The 22,380-nt window shown below is 36.9% G+C and overlaps 1 protein-coding gene across 1 annotated transcript in view; it reads left to right on the forward strand.

Annotated features, from left to right (window-relative positions):
• LOC145994610 (ras-related protein Rab-18-B-like) overlaps positions 1-22,380 on the forward strand; it is a 51,714-nt gene that overhangs the window by 8,916 nt on the left and 20,418 nt on the right. The window contains exon 2 of the mRNA XM_083130661.1: positions 18,896-19,013. Within this exon, the coding sequence (XP_082986787.1) occupies positions 18,896-19,013 (118 nt within the window). The remainder of the gene's footprint in view (positions 1-18,895; positions 19,014-22,380) is intronic.

Raw genomic sequence — 22,380 nt, forward strand, 5'->3', positions numbered from 1 at the left:
TTGTTTTTTTCCCAACATAAATAACTTTTTTCGAAATCCAAACAGCTCTCATTACTTTAAGAAAAGTTCAAATTTTGTGTGACAGTGATTGCTAAAATTCTACGATAAATAGTCTTTCTGCTAGGAGAATTTGAAAAAATCATAATCATGTTTTTAATTCACTTAATTTTTTTTTTAATTCCCTCCACCGGGAATCGAATTTTGGATCCTTCGGTTACAAGAGGATTGCATTAACCACTGCACTATCGGATAGGCCCGATTTATTCCATGAGAAACAGACTCCATAGTCTTGTATTTTTTTCGTATGTTACGTAGCTTTATACAACGTTGTTTTGTGGCAAATAGCATATTTTTAGATACTCTGGTCATTGTTACGAGTCTTAGCAAAATGTGAAAGACTACATTTGGCATGTAATCGTTATATTTGTACTTTGAACCACTGCCAAAAGCTGTAAGCACCATGCTTATCAAATGTGTTTCCAACACTCTCCGAAACGTTTGCTGGAATCATGGCGGCAGGCAAGTTTTTGTGCAATTATTTGTGGGGGAAGTTGTTCGCTGAAAATCATCCATTTGTGTGAGACACTCAAACCGAACATTCGTAACAGTCTAAGTTCCAAGCTAACATGGTAGACACCATGGTTTGATTTCTATCTGTGTCTGCTAACACAATATCAGAGGATTATGCCTGAATTACTTGAGGCTAGATTTCCTGCTGGATTTTCCAGTTGGACTTGAACTATAGATCGACCACAAGGAAAAAAAAACATTGGGACAAAAAGTCCCCACGCAGCTTTCCCTTCTTCCCTCCACCTCGGGCCATAAAGAAGCATGGTCCAATCTCCCCCTCCCCTACTCGCGGGGGTACGGTGCACAGGACTTGCAGGTCTGTGCAGGTTGTTTTGCTCGTGGTTCCACTATAGTTGTGTGGTTCTGGCTCATCTGCTAAAATATCTTCCTTATAAAAAGAAATGATAATATAAAAATGAAGAATATAGTTTTTGCTTCACACTGTACTTGTTACGTGACTTGCTGGTATACCTTTGTTCCCACAAGCCATTGAGTAGAACAGACAAGCGATTTAACGAAGGTTGTAGAAGAATAGCCACTGCTACTATTAAAAAGTATAAGAAAAGTATGGGCTAGAAATTGGGTCAAAAGAAGATATGGTAATCAATGTGTACTCAACAAGCTTTTTAATAAACTCTGATAGGCCTATCAGTGGCAACTTGTAGGAGTTATGGTAAACCAAGGAAGGTTTGAAAAATGCGTTCAATTACATGCACATGTATTGCTTGTAGACCTATTAACCTTAGCATTTAGAATGTTAGCTGTAGGCGTGTGTTCAGGGTATGGGCTCTTGCTCCTCACTTGGAACTATGAAATATTTAAATGTAAACATTTTAAAACCTTCGAAAATGACATTGACGATAGTTCAGATTTTGCGAGAATTTTCGATTTTCTTCTCCCTCACTGTTTGGATTGACAATAATAAAAAGTGCTGCTTAAACTCTAAAATTATGCTAAATGCTTCTATATTGTGCTAGGATTTTTATTATTCGGATAACTGTAATTCTGCATCTACTTTTCTAGAGTTTTGAACTTACGTCACTTATTAACAGTTATGTAATAGTGTAAATTTCCCTCCAAAATGGCACAACAAATTAAATGAATTCAACATAAAACTTAAAAAGGCTTGAGAAAATTGCTTTCCCGCAACTTTGTGCCGGTTTCCTACCATAAAATCTCCTGACAAAGTAAATTGGGCAGGATAAAGAAAAGATAGAGGCTGGATCATGGCATGGTTGTAAAAAAGCTTGCTGCTGGATTGGCATAGCCTATCCCTTTCATTTGAAACATGTCCACTGGTGAAGTAGAAATAAGATTTGGACATAATTTTATTTTTATTTCCTGAAAACATATTGCTTTGAATTCGATTTTTCTCTCCCAGGAACTGGCGTTTGCAGATTATGCTAGATTTTACCATTATGCCAAAAGCAGGGTGCTAAGTGCCAACAAAGATCAAACTGTGCTTTGTTTAGTACCATTTTGCTGGGCTTGGCATTGCTTATTGAGGAAACTCTTGCTGTTCCTCGGCCCTCGCGGATCCATGCAACCTCCCCCTCCCTTCACTGCCCCTTCCACTCTTCACCCATCTGTCTGTAGGATGATTGCCGATGTTCCTCAGCGAGCCGCAAGAAGCCTGTCACTATCATCCTTGGGCTGCTGCTGGAGCAAGCGACAGCAGTCAACTCTTGACAGTAGCTAACCTAGGCAATTGTATGGACATACATTGCACTCATATTTTTATAACATGCATTAAACTCCTAAAAAGTAGAGAACTCTAAATGAGCACAAATGAACTCACTTCCTACATGGAGGAATCGCCCCTGAGGCCTATATATTCAATATTCATATATGAGTTTTGCAGGATTCATTCTTTAATAAATAAATAATTTTAAAAAATCAACTAAGTATGTCAAACATTTAGTACACTGGTAATAATATGGATTTTTATTATCGGCTAATCATCTGTTGTGTATAAATCTCATCGCATTGGAAAACATTCTAATTAATGAAGAATACGAATGCACATCATCTCTGTTTACTTTTTCTTTCATCGAGCAGTGAGTGAACAAAAACAACAAACCTCGGAAACCACAGACAAAAAAAAATGTCCCTTGCCAACTCCCAGTTTATATTCACATGACCAAACTTTCACGTTGATTGGCTGTTCCACAGAATCTAGCAGAAAAAGCCAGTTGCAATAGAACACAGTTTTTTTTGTCAAAACCAGTCCAGCAGCTAGCTTGGCATCCATCATTTCCAGCGAGGTAGCCAGTCCAGCTCCAACAAGGCATTCGTACTGGAAATCCAGTTCCATGTGATTCGGCCGTTAGTGATTATTTACTATGTGCTTTTTGAGATTTTTTTCCTTCCGTATACTCCTATGTGCATATGTGTGTTGCTAGCAATGGTTTGTTTACTGTTGTCTTGCTTGCAGCCCTTCGTTTACTATAGTTTGTAGTCTTCGATAAGGACTTCCACTGTTCCTACTATGTCAAAATGAATTACATCCCTAAATATTTTTTGTCGTTAGGCAGGTCAGGTTTTGGGCTCTTTTTATTGATAAATCTTCAAATACTGTCATTGATAGGTTAGGCAGATCAGGCTTAGGCCTTTTTAATAATAAAATAGCATCTCTACATGCTTTGAACACCTGATCATGTAATATCTAGTCATAAAACCCACTTCAAGCCTTCCATAAAATTCTGCTTGTTGTCTGTGGAAAGAGACAAACATAAACCAAGAACACACTCTCGCATAAGCTACTTTTCAAATCATAACTTCAAGTAGCCTATTATGTTTGATAAGCATGTGTTTTTTCTCAACAAACCTCCTGTTCAAGACTTTGCTGAATAAAAACAGTACTTCCACCTGTCAATACCAGATAATTACTGTAGCCTTGCATAATATAAGCTAAAAATACAACATAACTTGATGTCTAATAAATGTTCTAATTTTCAAATGGTGCCATATATAATTCCACTCATCGCTCTCTATAGAACATCCCTGCAAGCAAGAAATAACAGAAAACAGTAATATGGTAAAGCAAATACCGTCATATACCACATTTTGTATTGTTTACTTAATAAGTTACCTCCAGAGAGCTGCATATCAGGCAAATTCGCTTACTAGGCCCGCCTGGCTGGCAAGCAGGCAAGTAAAACTGTAGACCTGAGTTTGGACCCGTCAAGCATCGAAAGCCCACGGGTAACTGGAAAGCCTTGCAAGACCAAGCTCGCTTATCTTCAGCGAACGCTCATTCTGGTTTTGCATCATCTCCAGATACATGAGTCACGCAGTCACCATTGTCAACTTTTAGATTCTAAACTGGTCAAGGAGCACTGAAAAATGTTCATCACTTTTATCAATTTGAAATTGCAGATATTTATTCCTTGGTAGAAAACATTTGTATCACTCACACCCAGTGGTGGCTATTGGGTTCCAAAACTAGGGGGCCAAGGTGCAAAAGTGGGGGGGGGGGGGCAAGGACAATTTAATTTCCCTTGGTACATAAGGTTAGCATGGTGCAAAAGTGGCAAAAAGTAGGGGGGGGGGGGCAACTGAACCCTCTCGGCCCTGCCCCTAATCGCCGCCACTGCTGACAACTGTAAAGGAATACGAACCAAGTTTCGCAAAAAGTGCCATTGTAAATATTTTGGAACTTTGTGTGACTGGTGGTTGTTCTACATTAAATATTTTTTGGGTGTGCTCCCCTATGGCGCAGTGGTAGTGTCGTCGCCTTGTAATCAAGGGGTCATGGGTTCGATACCCGGTGAAGGTACATAGTGGTTCGGATCCCACTTAAAACTATAGGACCAGTCCCGATTAGCCTTATTGTGCATAAATTGACCAAATAAATGAATCAATCAATCAAAAAGATTTTCTCTCTGGTGTAATTTTGCCAATTCAATATCCGAATTGCTCAGGAATCCCTCCCCCGTAAACACTAAGGCACGATGGTCCATAAAATGGAACATGAAATCAGAATTTACATTATAAAAGGTTTTTGAATATTGTCATCTCTTTCAACAAATCGTCGTTCGCTCATGTTGTTGCTAGTTATCTAGAGCTCCCGCCTGCCTCTGATTTGACTATTCACTCAAATTATAATGTTAAACTAGAATATAAAGCCAGATAAAAAAAAAGGTTTTAATTTTATTGCCCACACAAATTAGCCTTTTCTATCTCTCTCTCACTTTCATTTATTACATTTATCGTATCAACCTCATGGGACGCGAGGCCCAGGGTGGTCGGCCCACTTCACCCACCCCTTGCTATGCCAATGGTTATACAACCCAAAGGCACCTGCACCTAGCAGAAATTCAAATATTTCCATGCTTAGTGAAATATAATGGCCGTTTGCAACACTGACAGTAGTGCTAGCGTCGATCTGCAAGAACTACATCGAGTCTCACGGGTCTTCTTAAGACCCGGGTAATAGAAAAACCTGGCAGGCATCGAATGCCTGTGTACAACTGTGACGTGAAGCTCGCTTGCACGATGTCGAACACCTGGGCTTGACATGCGTGTTGCTTTATTATTGTAGGCACGCCTTCTCGCAAACGGGTTTTTTCCGGGTCTTGTGCAGGTCTCTGGTTACCTCTGCAGGATGTGCAGCAGCAGTCATGGGATAATTTTGAAATGTAATATGTAAGAAATGTGCAAAGGAAAGAAGAAGTGTCCACTGTGTTTAGTCGTCACAGTGTAAAATAATCGTAAGAGGATTACCATTTATGTGTCGATGTTTTGACTCCAAAAATATGCTAAGCATGCATATCAAATTGTGGTATTGTTTATCTGACAAGGAACCTCCTGGTCCTTTGGATATGAGAGCTGCTGATTTCTTCTCATGAAAATACCTAAAAGAGGAAGTCTTCTAACATCCTGCCATCAAGAACTTAGAGGACCGTATCAGAACTACTGTCACCAACATCTCTTTCAATATATTTTGATGTTTAATAGACAGCTTTCAATGCTGCTTTGTAAAATGTGTGGTGCAATGCAGCCCTCATTTGCCAGCGGTCATATTTAAACATTGAGACACCAATGGAATTCCTTTCACTACTATTTACCATTATAAGGACTCAAGAAATAACACTTCTCTCACATTGTACAAGCAATTAGGAAGAAATAACACTTCTCTCACATTGTACAAGCAATTAAGTTCTCATCAGAGGTGAGGCATCCGGTCATCGGGAGATGCAGCGATGGCAAACCAAATTTTAAAAATTTTGCATTTTAAATATTTTAGAGAAGATGTAAAAAATATAAGTCATAATACTCACATATTTGCACGAAATTAGTCATGTGACACCATGAAACAGCTAGAAATATGCAAGAGATTTAGTAACTTTAGCACATTGAAAGGAAAGCCCAGTCCTACTATGACAATAAAATTAATTCATTGTCGTGGCTACATTTGAGGATGGTTGGACTAGGTTCGGAGTTCTGCATATGTGCAATAATTATAATAATTTAATCATATGATTGCTCAAAATTTATTCATATAATGCAATTAAATGACTGAAATTACTATTTAAACTAATTTTATTAAATATGATGTTTAAAAAAGCCAATTTGTATATCATGACAAAATTATCAAATTGTGCAATAGGCCTATTTTGAATTCATATTCATAACAGTTATTTTTGACTGACAAAATGAAAAACATATCTTCTATCATATGTGTTCTTTCAGACAAGAAAGATATGATACATTCAAATTTATAATTAAATTTATTGAAATTGTGCACATTTGCATTGGCATCAAGGTTTATATACAAAAATCAATTCTTTAAAATTGTTCAATGTATATTATGATGTTATTCTTGGTATTTTGTATCAACATTCAAAAAATGGTAATTGTAGTTATTAGATAAGTATATTGTGATATACATTGTAAAATAGCTGTCACAACAAATATGTACATTTACTACACTAACATTCAAGCTGTTAAGCGCTTATTGACAAAAATGTAAAACAAAAACAATTGAAGATAACACATACTAAAAAATCGGGCTTGAACTAGTTACTCTAATACTGGTTGTCTTGTGACTTTTGGGGGAATCTCAGGATGGATGGAAGATAAGTAAAAATGTGGCTATTGGTGAAGGATTGATATTTGTATAAATCTTGATATTTTGAAAGATTATACTTTGCAAGTTAATCTTTAATACTCTCTAGCCTTCTTAAACCCGAAGGTTCATGGCTGCAGCAACACAGGCCCTCCATCTGTCCTTATCTTGAGCAAGATCTATATACTCTTTTCCATCCCTACCGATTTCCTTTAGGTCCATCTCAATGTTGTCCCTCCATCTTCGTCTTGGCCTTCCTACAGGTCTCTTACCATCAGGTTTCCCAACAAGAATCCTGTAAACTCCTCTTTCCTCTCCCATTCGTGCCACATGGCCTGCCCACGTAAGTCTTCTTGATTTAATTATTCTAATAATATCTGGACATGAGTACAAATTATGTAGTTCTAAATTATGTAACCTTCTCCACTCACCTGTCTCCTCATCCCTTTTAGGTCCAAATATTTTCCTAAGGATCTTATTTTCAAATACTATCAATTTATGTTCCTCTTTAAATGTAAGGGACCAAGTTTCACATCCATATAATACTACAGGCAAAATTACTGTTTTGTATATTAACTTTTAGTTTCTTAGATATTAAATGAGAAGACAAAAGTTTATGAAGAGAGAAGTAACATGCATTTCCTGAATTAAGCCTACTTTTTATTTCCTCTTTAATATAATTTTCATTTGTTAATATTACTCCTAAGTATTTGAATTTGGAAACTGGTTCAAACGAGTTGTTATCAATAATTAGATTTTGATTATTACCTAACACTTGGTTTCGGCCTGTAAGCATATATTTAGTTTTCTCTTTGTTAACTTCCAAACCTATCTCTTTAGCAGTTTTGAAAAATATTTTAGCATTATTCTTAATTGTATTCACATCATCCCCCAGTAAGTCTACATCATCTTCATATGCTAACAACTGAGTGACACCATTTAATTTTAGTCCTTCTTTAGTTTCTTTTACCTTCCTAACAGCATATTCTAAGGCAAAATTAAAGAGCAATGGAGATAATGCTTCTCCTTGTTTTAACCCATCATGAATTGTAAATTTGTCAGACATATTATTACCCACACGAATTTTACTTTCTGTTTCACTGGTGCATATTTTTATCATACTAACAAGCTTCTTAGGTATTCCAAACTCTACTAATATATTATATAATTTATCTCTTTTGACCGAATCATATGCTTTTTTGAAATCAATGAATAGCTGATGGACATTTTGATTATATTCCCACTTTTTTTGAAGTGTCTGTCTGATGTGAAAAATTTGATCTGTAGTTGATCTGTTACTTTTAAATCCACATTGATAATCACCTATAATTTAATTAGCATATGGGGTTAATCTTGTTAAAAGAATGTTAGACAATATTTTGTATGTTGTTGAGAGTAGAGAAATTCCACGGTAATTACTGCAGTTCATTTTATCACCTTTTTTAAACACAGGAACAATTATGGATTCTTTCCACTGTTGAGGGATTTCTTCTTTATTCCATATTAAACAAATTAATTTATGAATTTGACATATTAATGAATTTCCACCATATTTAATTAACTCAGCTGGTATTAAATCAATGCCAGGTGCTTTGTTATTCTTTAGCCTTTTAATAGCATCTTTAACTTCAGTCAAGTTAGGTTCTGGAACTAAAGGTTCTGCTGTGTGTACTTCATTTAGGCTACTTCTGATTTATCTCCTACATGGACATTTAAAAGGTCATTAAAGTAGTTCTTCCATCTATTTAGAATATCGCTTGGGTCAGCTAGAAAATCACCGTCTTTATCTTTTATCAAGTTTACTTTAGGTTGCCACCCCTTTCTAAATTCATTTACACCTTTATATAAATCTCTGATATTTTTATTTTTGCTGTTTGTTTCAATTTCATTAATTTTGCTTTTCAAGTAATCTCTTTTTTTACTTCTAAACTTGCGGTTAACTTCTCGCTTTATTCTATTATAATTGCTTAGATTTGTATCATCCGAGTTATTTAACCACCTAAGTCTAGCCTGATTTCTTATTTCTATTAGATTATGACATTCATTATCAAACCATGGCTTACTTTTTCTTGGTTTATGGTATCCTATACTTTCTTTAGCTGCTGATTCTATTGCATTACGTATGTGCTCCCAATTCTTATTTACGTCTGTTTCATTTATATTTTCATCATCATTTAAATCCTGCAAAACATCAAATCTATTTGACAATTTAATTTGGTAATCTTTCTTAATTCTTTCATCAGCAAACTTTCCTGTATCAAATTTTATAACTTTTAGATTTTGTTGCTTATGATTTATCACTGAGAGTCTTTCTCTTAATTTAGCAATTACTAAATAATAGTCACTGGCACAGTCAGCACCTCTATATGTACGAACGTCAATTATACTAGTATGCCTTCTCTTATCAATGAGAATATGATCTATTTGATTATGAGTTTTACCATCTGGAGAAGACCAGGTATATTTATGGATATCTTTATGTTTAACAGTGGTACTTTTCACAATTAAATTCTTTGAGGTTGCAAAAGTAATCAATCTTATACCATTATCATTACTTAATTCATGAAGACTTTCTTTACCAATCGTGGGTTTAAATGTCTCTTCTTTGCCAATCTGTGCATTACAGTCACCTAACAGAATTTTCATATCATACTGAGAAAATTTATCAAAGACCTGTTCTAACTCTGTATAAAAATCATCTTTAGTATTATCATCTTTATATTCCGTTGGTGCATGTATGTTTATTAAAATAATTTTACACCACCTACCCTGTAAAACTGCATATGATATCCTATCATTAATAAATTCTACTGTTTTAAGAGCCGAGATAATTCTATTATTTATGAAAAAGCCTGTTCCAAAATTATGATTTTCAGTACCACCATAGAAAAAAGTATAATTTTTAGTTTTACAATTTTCTTCTCCTGGCCACCTAACTTCCTGGACAGCTACTACATCTAATTTATACTTCACTATCTCATTAACTGTACACTGAAATTCCCCAGGCCGGTAAAGGCTCAGAACATTCCAGGTGCCTAATTTAATATCCTTATTCCTAACGTAGATCTTATCCTTAGTCCAGGGACCTCCCAAAGTAGTCCCCACCCGGAGATCCGAACGGGGGACTATTTTACCTCCGGAATATTTTACCTTGGGAACATCCATGGCCTTATATTTCTGTTTCTTGACATGTCTTTTTACAGTGCAGAGTTGTCAGCTCTATGCCTAACCCCCAATATGAATGGAGGAACTACTACACAAGACAAACACAAACATATTACACAGCACAATTACTACACAAAGTTAATCTTTAATAGTTTGTTTAAACTATATAGAGACATTTTGTTCATAACAGAATCTTGAAAATGCTTTTATAATGGCATAATCTTTAAAAAAGATTTGGAACTTGTGAAAAGTGCCAAGTTTAAAATTGGAAGCAGGAAATTATTATCTGCTTGCATCTGCATTATCAAGCTAGTAGATGAATAATGCATTACCTCAAATGAATGTTTTGAGAAATAAGACAAAGTGAGAGAAATATCTTCTGCATTTTGGATGTGAATTAACCATATGTGGAGTTTTAAAAATTGAAGAATGGAATCCATCTTGTAAACCTGGTTGAAGAAATTGACATATTGAGTATACTCAGATGTAGAACTGATGCATGCCAAAATATTAAGAAAAAGACTTACTCTACCTCACAAGGAGATAATAAAGAAATATTTTCTTCATATAAATAACATTTATATGTTATACATGTTCTTTTAAACAAATGCATAATTGATGCTCTTGTAACTTTTGTTATTTCTAGTTTTTTATCAATATAATAATTATAAAAATATTTATTATTGTTTGAACATAAACACTATTCATCAGCATATGTAAATTGAAATTTCCTTTTCAATATAGAACCATAGCTACCTATTGTGCTAATACTGAGTTAGAATTCTGACACACGGTTAAACTACCCCTCATGTCCAACCACCCTGCTACGTTTCCTGTTGAGTGCAGTGATGTCAGGCGGGCCAAGTCATCGCGGCAGGTCTACGAACAAGGACGGCGACAGGGGTGGGCACGGGTGGGCAAGCGCCCACCCAAAAATTCCTGTGCCCACCCAATCAAATTCACTCAGTACATATACTTAGAGATATGAGAATGTTGCAATAAGTAAGTGTATTCTGGTGTTCATTACATGTATATTTTACTAACGAATATTATCTATACTAGAAATGTTCACATATCATCATCCCATAAAAAGCTGATTTAACTTTGTCATTAGAAAGCAATAAGGAATTACTAGAGATCTTGAAACAAGAAAACTGGGACCATTTGAATACTTCTATGATTAGAAGCAGCTAGTGGGCTTAGGAGGCGCAAGATTATGCAGGGTATGGTCAAAATGAGATCAGAATTTAGGGTGAGCTTGAGGGCTGCAGCTCGCCTGTCGCCGTCTTCACTCACTGGGGGAAGTGACTGCTTTGAAAAGTAAGCAACCACATATAGAAAAAATTAGGTACACTGGATGTGATGAAAAATGTAGATAAACGTATAACTAACCACCTCATGTAGCTTGGCGAAAAGATATAACTGAAACTGTGGAGGGGATTCGGGTGGGGTCTTGGTGTTCTAAGCTCCGGGTCTTCACATATATAAATCCAGGCCTGCGTATGATTAAATTAATCTCTAAATGAACAAATAAAAACCTCAGCGTTGCTTCCTCCAGCAACACAATAAATTATTTCGACTTTTGAATTAGGTCTACATTGAAATTCGTTCTACTAATAAGAAGCAATCACAATAACCACTATAATACCGAGGTATATTAATTTTGATGTAACAGTTATGGGTTTGGAAAAAGCAACAGAATTATTGAATTGATTATGGGTGGCTAATTCTGTTTAGAAATCCTAGTTCCACACATAAATTTTGCCTATCAGTTACATAATCATGCGATTTTTCTTGTGATTAACTTACGTAGAATTAAGAGAAGAAGGAAAGCTTTGTTTTGAGGGCGTCAGAGAACCAATCAGTCACGATGAGAATGGTTTAAACTTTACAAGCATCAGAGGTTTAGCCGAAAAGATCAACAGAATTTGTAGATGCAGATGAAGTAAAGAAGAAAAGGTATGTCACGAAGTATCCATAAGAAAATTTTGTCTGTTTTTAAGTCGACTTTTATGCTCAGATAGGCTAATCGGAACTAAACCTACAGTTTAAAGTGGAGTCTGAACCAGTGTGCATTGTGCTTCCACCAGGAGAGGGGGCAGTAGATGAACCTCTTCATTATAAGGCGACAACGTTATGCCATTGGAGAAAAAAAATATACAGAAAGAATTCGCAGGGAACGTCTTATGTATTATGACAATAGAAGATGAGTTCATTTAAGAGGGTGTATTACCAGAGGCAATATTTAAGACTTTCGGAAAACAACGTTATTTTTCACGGAGTTTGCTGCCTTGATCCAACAATGAAACACTGTGAAATTGAAACTACCAACTCAACTTTCGAAATGGTATGACATAATGAAACTCCACTTTTGGAAGAGTAATTTGTTGCTGATTCGACTGATTTGTTCTATGTGAAGTCACTTTTCTGCTAATTTCGGCTAATGGCGACAATGAGGTTCAATGTGATTAGATGAAAGTGACGAAGGGGAGAAAACAAATACACGCAGACATTGAAAATGCAACCCCCACAAATTATTATTTTGACAGTGGTTCCAGGCCCCAGAGACTCGTTCGCCTGCAAGATTAAAGTTTCCAGGTATACTGCTCAGGATAGAGGTTGACATTTGAGCACTTTCGAAAAGTTACCGGTATAGTGACCAATTTCGATGAATTCCTTGTGTCCAAAATCACATTCTACAAAATGTTAACTATTTGTTACTTCAGTGTATGTGTTCATCTAACCCTACGTGTATCACTTCTCCCGCATGATTAACGAAGATTACTTCAGAATCAGAATAACTACTTAGCTAACAGATTTTTCAATGTTACTTGACTATTACTTTTGGGCGATCTTTTGTCAAAATAGCCTTTCATAAGCCTGGGGATACTTTATGCAGAATGAAAAAAGAATTGGTTTTTCCGTGTGTGTGTGTTTACATTCCCAATAAGACATAACTTTTAATCCCAATATCCGATGGCGGCAATTAGGAGGAGCAAGGCGGAAGTTCCCCCGCCACATTTTGCTACTTGTTGCACCCGCAGTATGGCCTCTTAATGCTACCAAAGAAGTAAACTGTCCTTGCCCAGAGGTTTTGGCACCCGATAGCCGGTATTGCAAACATTCAGAAACATTTGTCAGTTGTAATAACCTTGTAAGCCAAGAAGAGTGGTCATTAACCCCCAAGTTTCAGTCAAAATCTCATATGATGAAAATAATATGATCAGGAACATGGATTTAAACACAATTTCTATCAGTGTCGCCTAATATATAAAGTGGAGTAGGTATGAGCCTTGTATTTTTGCACTTGAAGGACAAAATGTGATTAGATTGTATGGCTGCGCACACACAAACACTTCCTTGAAGTAAGTATGTCCATCGGAGACAAAGAAGTAGAACAAGATGCGAGAATAGATTAGAAAAGGAAGAGGGAAGATACCAAACACACACACACACATACATGTGATGTGTTGTGCATGGCAGTTAAGAGAAACATTTGAAGAATGGAACGAGAGAAAGTGAAAGGGAGAAAGAAGTAACAAGCTGAGAAAGAAATATATAAGAAGGCATTAGGGAGTAAAACAGAAAAGATGAAAAGGAAAGGGAAAACAGAAGGGAACTCGGGAGTGTAAGAGAGAAGGGGATACATATGCATGCATGTCGTAGTACATATATGTGTCTTACATGCATATATATATATATATATATATATATATATATATATATATATATATATATATCAATATAAAGCTTCTGCCCACCCGGTCGAAAATTTCTGGCGCCGCCCCTGTCTACGAATCCAAGGTCTTTCGACCACTTTTCCCCCGCCCTTGAAGGTCTTGTTATAAAGAGACCTTTTTTCCAGTTCCCTTGTTTACAAACATGGCAGGGTCTCTGTGATGTAATCAAGATGAAACTTCTCAGAATGTCCAGCACTGTAAAGCATGCAATGCTCTTGTTTTTTTTGTTTTTTTTTTAGAGAAAAACACATGTTGAAGAACATCGCAACACAACTTACCCAGAATAGAGGCTGACACACCTATCTTTGCCGCTATGCAGATCCCAATTTTCGTTTTGTCTCCCTGCCTTTTAGCATCATGTGTTCTACCCTGCTCACCAACCTTCGCTATTGTTGCCAATTATCATTTCATTCTTGGGACACACTCACGCAAACATCATTGAAAACAATGTGGCAATATAGCATGACATAATGGTTGCTTCTTTTAGGCAGTGCATTTTCATTGGTTAGTTAGTAACTAGTGTGGCCAACTGTATTAATGAAGCACTGTTTCTATCACGGAAGGACAAAGGCAAAGTGACTGTAAATTTGTTGGATTGGAAGCACCATAATATTATTTTAGGTACTTGACCGGTTTGACGTTGTGTGCGTGTGTGTATGTGAAAGTGCATGTGTTTCGTTAGTGAACTTTAAATTCCGTAATGCCTCTGGTACTATTGTTCATATTTCATCACTTTAGAATTGCTCATAAGAAATCAATTATGTGGATGCATGAGCATTTCAACTCTCGGCTCTGTCACGTGTTCTTGTAGGAATTGTATGAAGGAAGGAAGCTGTTATTTTTGCTGCTTAATGTGATGCATATTAAAAGTGGCAAGTTCATAACAAAAGAAAAATCCGCGCTGCTTATCGTCTGGTGGCAATATATTAAGGGCATTCGGAAATGAATTAGACAAGCGTTATATAACCCACATTTGTTATATTTTACCTGCAATACAAAGATGTACATTACCAGTAATCTCTCCCTGACTGAATGCACCGCTCCCATTTATCGGGAAGTTTCCTGATGGCTGCAGGGAATCACTCTTGGAGTAGTTGTACCACTCACGGACAGCGGTCTGGAGTTCTTCATTAGATTGAAAGTGTCGACCACGCAATGCGTCCTTCATTTTGTCGAACAGTGCATAGTCCAAGGGGGCTTAATCCGGTGTGCAGGATGTGGGAGCACCGTAAATCCCATTGTTGCCAATGCCTCCTGTGTTTGGTGACTCGTATGCAGATTCGCATTGTCATGCTGAAGAATCACACCGAGAGCCCATTTTCCTTGCCGCCTCTGCTGAATTATGCATCACAGCTTTCGTAGAGTTTCACAGTAGCTGTCGCTGTTTACAGTTTGGGTAGTGGGAAGCCAGTCCACCAGCAAAATTCCATCTTCATCCCAGAAAACTGTACCCATTTGCTTCTTGGGAGTGAGAGTCGGTCGAAGCTTTTTGGAGCGTGGACTTCCAGTGTGTTTCCATTCCGTGGATTGCCTTTTTTTTCTCTGGAGTTTCGAATAGGAACCAAGATTCGTCGCCAGTCACCAGTCTTTCGAAAAAATGTTCTCTGTCTTGGTTGTAACCAGGGGCGTGCCTTGACCTTTCGTGATAGGCAAGCAATGGGTTAATTTTTCATTTCGGTTAATTATAACAATTTCAAATGTAATATAGGCCTACACACATCCCCATTTTCAATAATGTGCATAATGGTGACGTATCGGGCTTGAGTGTGTGATGTGCATACATACCATAAAATCAAATCTTCGCTGCACGGTTTTTAAAGAAGGAAAACAGCCTTTCGATATAACTTTTAAAATCCAGCCATGAAGAAAATTATGATTTACCTGATATTTGAGGGCAGCTGTAAATTAAATTATGTTCTTCTTTAACCCTGAAAATAATAAACATCCTATTAGCATAAAGTTTCGATCTTAAATGAACGAACGGGTTTCGGTTTCTTACTTGGCTAGAATTATGAATCATGACTTGTCTTCAGTTGGATGCAAGCGCAGATGTGATTCTGCGAACGTTCATGTCTTTGCACTGCATTATAAAAATTGCTCAATTCACTCACCGTAGCCTGTATAGTTCCATCAGTGGCGTGCTCAGGATTTTCGAAAGGGAGGGGTTATGTATACTTTTTCTTGGTAGTCAGCCCTCATTTTTTCATATTTTCCTACCTTTGACGTTCTTTTTTAGGAATACTTGGCGAAAGGGGGGTTATAACCCACAACAACCCCCACCCCCCTTGGGCAAGCCACTGAGTTCCATGGTCCTAAATTTGTATTGAATAAAATGCATGGGCAACAAAATAATTTATTAAGATCATTGCTGCCACATAACCACATAATATTGTTGTACTGAGATGTTTTAAACTGCCTAATGAAAACTTTCCCATCTTTCTTAGTTGGTTTGGTTATGAACAATTCAGGACACGGTCGCTCATGGTTCACAAGCTCCAACCTTTCACCTTATGTTCTCGAACTGAATGTTTTGAAAGAAGGTCCCTAATAATCAAGTCCTTACCTGCAACACTGCAAATCGATGGCTCGTCTGGTATGTCAACCATGGCGGAAATTTTCAATGTAGAATCATACTTTTACATCAGGTACAAAAGCACTACACAAAGAACAGGAAAACACAGCACAATATCACAGTAAAAAACAACATGCAACCGCAGCACCCACGCTTCTTCCGTTTCACCCTACCTGCAGTGTTACATACCCTCCAAAATTTTGAGTAACTGACTACATGACTAATATGTTCAAGTACCAGCTGTGATTTTATTTCTTATAAAAAGCACACGACTGGTGATCACTGGCTAACGTAATAATGTAATTTGTTAATTACTATAGAGTTTCAAACATAAAAATCGTACTGCGTGAGGTGGTGCTACGGACGCACAGAAAATTCTGGAAGTTAGCAACCTTGTGGCCTGGTGTCGCTTGCCCTCGGTCTTTTTTCTTCGTGAACGGGGATCGCCTGTGACTATGCAAGAACTGCATAAGTCACTCGAAAAGCGGGGAGAAATGCGAGTGCTCCTCTTCTTGTAACGTGGTCAGTCGTGCCGCATCGCCCAGCGTCGTCAAGGGTGCAGCCAGTTTGTTTCAAACCAATAGAACAGGAAATAGGGGAAATGAAAATTCTGTAATGTAAATATCTTATAGTAAATAAATTCCATTCTAAGGTGTATAAAGGCATTGAAAAACACGGACTTAAGATATCAAAAGTGTTTTAAAAAACAATGCAAGCGGTGCTTGCCCTGTCTTTCTTTACCCCACGCTTCTGGTTGTAACGATGCAATAATTCTCTGCACATGTCCACTCACTGTTGTTTCTGCTGATCTGTCAGATCGCGAGGCACCCACTGAGCACAAATTTTCCTCATTTGCAGATCCTCATGAATGATTGCATGCAGAGTTGCTCGCCCAAAACCAGTTTCACGTTGCAGTTGTTCAATTGTTACATGTCGATCTCCCATAATCAAGTTGGAAACACTTTGAATTGCTGCTGGGGTATGCGTTGACCTTGGGCGATCACTGCTGATGCCTTTGACCACACTTTCGTTTCCCTTTGAAATTTTGAACCCACTGAAACACTGTACTCCGTGAAGGTGCTGACCCACCACAAACGGCTGCAAGTCGACGATAAATTTCGGATACCGAAACACCCTCTTTAAACAGGAACCACGTAGTCCATCTCTGACCACGAGAATCACTTCCATTTCGTAGCTTGTCCACGTTATGAGTCAGAAATTCTCTGGTACTGGCGCTAGCAGACCGATCTTGTGGTGGAATGTAAAACTATGTCCGACCGTTAAGCAAAACAAAGTTTGCTTGACATGTTATTTGCAGCAATGCAGTGTTGCCAATCCAATTCATTTCCGAATGACCCAAGTATGTACTTGATATTATTTTCTTGTTCTTGTAAATGTACAAAAATGCCGACTGTCACCCATCCCAGAGAGGCAATAATACTGCTTAAGGAGGAGTGTTTGTGGTCCAATTGTCGAGGTTTAACACGTTCACAGCGCAGGTTATTAGCTCTCAAACCAGTGGTAGTGTCAGCTGTGTATCACATGTCGTTGCAATTCCATTACCAGTGTGGATGGGCTTATTGGGAGGGAACAGTTAAAATGCCACCAGGTTAATTTATGCAATGGAAAAATGTTACATTGTTTACTTTATTTAAAATCACACAAATAATGAATCACTATGAAGAAGTCTTCTTTGCATCATTTGCGGTAATTTTACGCATGTGTTAGTCCATATTTAGCGAAGTTGTAGTCTATATGTATGTACATATAAAGCTACTTGTTAGCACATATTAATCCTAGGCCTGGTTATAATGCATGGCATTTAAAACTCAACGTTTAGGTAGAACTGAGTTCTCTAATTTCCTTGTTCTACATACAGATAGATGTGCCTCGGTGCACTGTAGCGATTTTTCTATCAAACAGGTAAGCAACACTGGTTCTTGCATTGTGCTGTGCTGATTGCGGCAGAGATATGTGTGTCACCCTATACATGAAAGTAATGGTGCATAAAAAAATATAAGTAAGCAAAAGCATAAATTTCCCCACGGTTAGTGCCGGAAAGAACTGGAAAGAAAGAGTAGTTCTGGATCCATTGTATTTCCTTCATAGTATTTCTCCTTTTAATTTTTTTGGATCCTGCGGTTCAAATATTGATTTCGAAAAAAAGAAATTTCTTGCTTTACAAAACATGAAGTACTTTCTGTTGTGTTGTGTTGTGTTTACTATGCTTACAAATGAAAGACTGATCAAGATTTTTGTTCTTGAGGTGGCAGACATACTTACTCAGACAGAACTTTTATCCAGCACATCTTACCTTCAAACTAGGGATGGCAAATCATATCAGGATCCTGGAAAATTTCAAATTCTCGATTCGCAAATTTTACTACCCGAATTTCTGAGAGAGAGCTTTAACAATTTTTCCATTTTTTTGGGTAGAATTTATTAAAGTTTCATCTTCCTTATTTTACGATCATATACTCCATAGACAAAAAATGATTTGGCCATCTCTACTGCACATGTCATGTACGAAAACTGTTATCATCATTACCAATGTAGGAATACCCCCCCCCCCCATCCTGTTGAATGATTGACCCTGACGTTTGGCAAGCCTTGCGATGACTACGTAAAAATGTCACGCTTCGCCACTGGTTCTCATGTTGCACATTTCAAAATATGAAAAAGAATGCTGCCGCATTTAATTTGGAATGTTTATGTGTGCTTGAAGAGTGTAACTTGATAAATTAGTACTACAGCTAAAACATTTTCTCCCTTATCTAGTATTCTGCAACGATTCTGTGGAAACAGATTTGATCCTGATATATATCCCACGTTGGGTGTAGAGCCCAAAAACAAAATATTCATTGTCCATGGTGATCGTGTGCGTTTATGTATTAAGGTAAGTGTAATATTTTTGCAGTTTTTTATTTTAAAAAATATTTTTACAAGTACAATAGTTTCACCTTAATGAGTAAAGGAGTTTGTATTTGTATTTATTAGCATCCTTTAAACTTTGTACAAAATTTGGAGCTGTCATATTTGGTATATATTTTAATAAAGTTATATCAAAATATTTTGTTTTTTGAATCATCAGCATCTAAAACTTCAGTATTTTCTTCTCGACAATTACATGCAGCGAGGTGTAGACAAATGCAAAGCACCCGGTTACCATGCCACCTGAAAATTTTCACCTGGTGAAATTTTCAAAATTAGTTCTAAAATTTAAAAAAAAAAAAATGTTCGCTGATGAAAATTTCTATTCACATTTAAAAAATATTAGTACAGTATATGTTTTTTAATGTTTGTGTGTTTTCTGTATCATGTGTATCATTAAATCAGAATAATAACAGGGTGGCTACTGACCGAGAATTCCTTGAATTATTGGAATTATGTGTGTATTATTGGCTCCGGAAATTCTGTGTGAATTTTTTAACGTAGATGGTAAAGAATTGCAATTTTTATTAATCCAAATCCCATTGAATTTATACATATTTATAAATGCCCTAAGGCAAGATTTTCACAGTTTAGGTTTTATTTTAATTGAGGAAGGAAAAGAAAGCTGCATGGAAAGTAAAACGGAATTCTTTCAATCCATTTTACTTCGTTAGTGTCCTATCTGACGGATGGAAGATTGTTGCAAGATAAGATATTGTTAATTTGATTAGGTAAATTTGAGTTTGAAAATCTTATTCAATTAACAATTTTTCTTAGATTAGTAATCGCTTAACTTTTGTGACTTGTGTTTGTAGATGTATGTCTGAGTATGTGAAATGACAAATGTCACCTTAAATTAAATATTTTTTAAATATATACCATTGAATTGAATTAGAATTTTTGGATATTTGGAATCACACAGGCCCTTTATATTGATGAGGTATAATGAGTGAAGATAGAGAAGAGGCTCGTTTTATGCTTTCTTTACACTGTTCATTAACCTGACGTTTCCGTCGACTGCTTCTAGTTATCCCAGGAACGCACTGCATTTCCTAATGCCTCCGTACTGCATTATACAGGAGGTGACGAAAGTACACCTCACCGGTAGAGGACTTGAGGAGTTATAACCTCTAGTCTGGCAGGAGTACAAAACATTAAGTTGGGATGGACATAGCTCTCAGTTGACTTAGAAATTAATTCAATACACTCAGCACACTCAGCGTGTGATAACGGAGGAGTGTCAGTCAGAGTCAAAGTACTAACTTGCACAAGTTATGGACACTACCTGTAGATTCGTCTAGGACATCACTCATCAAGAACAGAGGACAAGTATGATAAGTGTGGAGAGAGAATTTGCAGTCAGTTATACTGCATCTTTCTCTTCATTGACCGGGGCGAGCCCTTTACAGTCATTATGAACCTTTAAACCTCTAGTTTTATAATTTGCTACATCCCAGTGACTCTCGATCCCCAAGGGTTTATCCGAGTCACATTTCAATATTGTTAATATATTTGTTTGTGTATGCATGTGGGTGGTGGGAGGTGGTAATATATTACGTTGAAATTGAGGAAACATCTGCTTGTAGCCTTGAATAGTTGGAAAGTTCACCTTGAAAACCAGGAATTATACTTGAATTTTATCATGGCCCTGGAGTGGCCACCCTGAATAAACATGACATTATAAATCTTTGCACTGTTGTTATCCAAATTTTATAATCTGCAGCAATATGGCAGAGTTTGCCATATATTAGAATGTATTGCATAATTATTTATGGTGTTACTGATAGAGCCTTCTTTGTGAAGGCTACTATGGTGCAAGAATTAATTACTTTTAATCCAATGTTGTATTAATTAATAAATTAAATGTTTCAAGGTCACATTTTAAAATATGTGCTTTTATCTTAGTTGGATTTATGGCTTTCTTAGCCTGTATTTGCATAATATATGTATATGCTGGCTCCTGACATATGGTTGGGATAAAGGGACAGGATTAAGTCAAAATATTCAGCATTATTGCTATGATATACATAATGATAAGAATTAACAAATATGATTACTCTAGGCTTATATTCAGTATTTGCTTAATCTGGTATGTTATATACTGGCATTTAATTATTCATATAATGGGATAACATTTATGTTTTAGTATTATTATTATTATCCCTGCCATTCAGTGTCAATGTATTATTGGGCCTCCCTGATGGTGCAGTGCTAGCGCTGTTGCCTTGTAATCAAGGGGTCCTGGGTTCAATACCCGGTGGAGACACAAGTGGTTCGGATCCCACTTTAAACTGTAGGTCCAGTCCCGATTAGACTTACTGTACATAAAGTGGACTTAAAACACCAAATCAACAACAATCAATGTATTATTCTGCTTTGTACTTGGGTTATTCAAAAGTGATTGACACTACAATTTTTTCTTCACAAACAAAGTGAGTACACATTATATTGGAGGTATCCCCCACCATTGTTTATGCACCTTTGCCATAGTTCCCCCTATTTCCATATTGCTGCAGCAAACCACTTTTGACAGCCCGTTGTTGGAGGTGCACTTCTCATCGCACAGCATCTTGTTCATTGCAACGAAGAGGGCATCGTTGCTAGGTGCAAGATTTGGCTAATGTGGAGCATGGAGCAGCGCAGTGTACCCTACAGCATCCAGGGTGGCAATGGTGATTGCGCATGAGGTCCAACATCCACTGAAACATGGTTCTGCAACTTGGTGCTGGATTCCCAAACACAGCTGCTAACCTTGTGTGAATGTCACAACCAGCCACTCCTTTCCTCCAAAGGAACCATGCTGTCCATCGTTGTCCATGATTATCTACTTCCATATTTTCTTGATGCAAAATAATCTAACACAGTAATTTTTATTTTATTTTATCTGAGACATTTCGTCCTGCTTTCCCAGAACTTTTTCAAGCTACATATCATTCTTTAGAAGTATAGAGTGACTAGTGAGGTTGTGTTGTTGTATGTATATCTTGGTGTAGCTTGAAAAAGTTCTGGGAAACAAGGACGAAATGTCACAGATAAAATAAAATAAAAACCACTAAAGATAACTGTGTTAGAATATTTTGCAACTACAAAAAGTGGTTATGTGAACCTTTAAGAAGAACATATTTTCTCGGTTTATCTACAAATGTACCTGCACAAATAATGCAACACTGTTGTTCCTGCTCAATGCAGCAACATCAACTGGTGGCAATATGTTGCACAATAGCCTAACTTTATGCATTTCAAACTGCTATGTTTCTGAAGTTAACGGGGTAGTGTCAATCAATTTTTGAATGACCTAAATATATTGATAGAGAATCGATCACGTTTTTTTT

The sequence above is a fragment of the Lepisma saccharinum genome, chromosome 11 (assembly GCF_977018435.1).
Source record: "Lepisma saccharinum chromosome 11, izLepSacc3.1, whole genome shotgun sequence".
In the NCBI taxonomy this organism is placed as follows: domain Eukaryota; kingdom Metazoa; phylum Arthropoda; class Insecta; order Zygentoma; family Lepismatidae; genus Lepisma; species Lepisma saccharinum.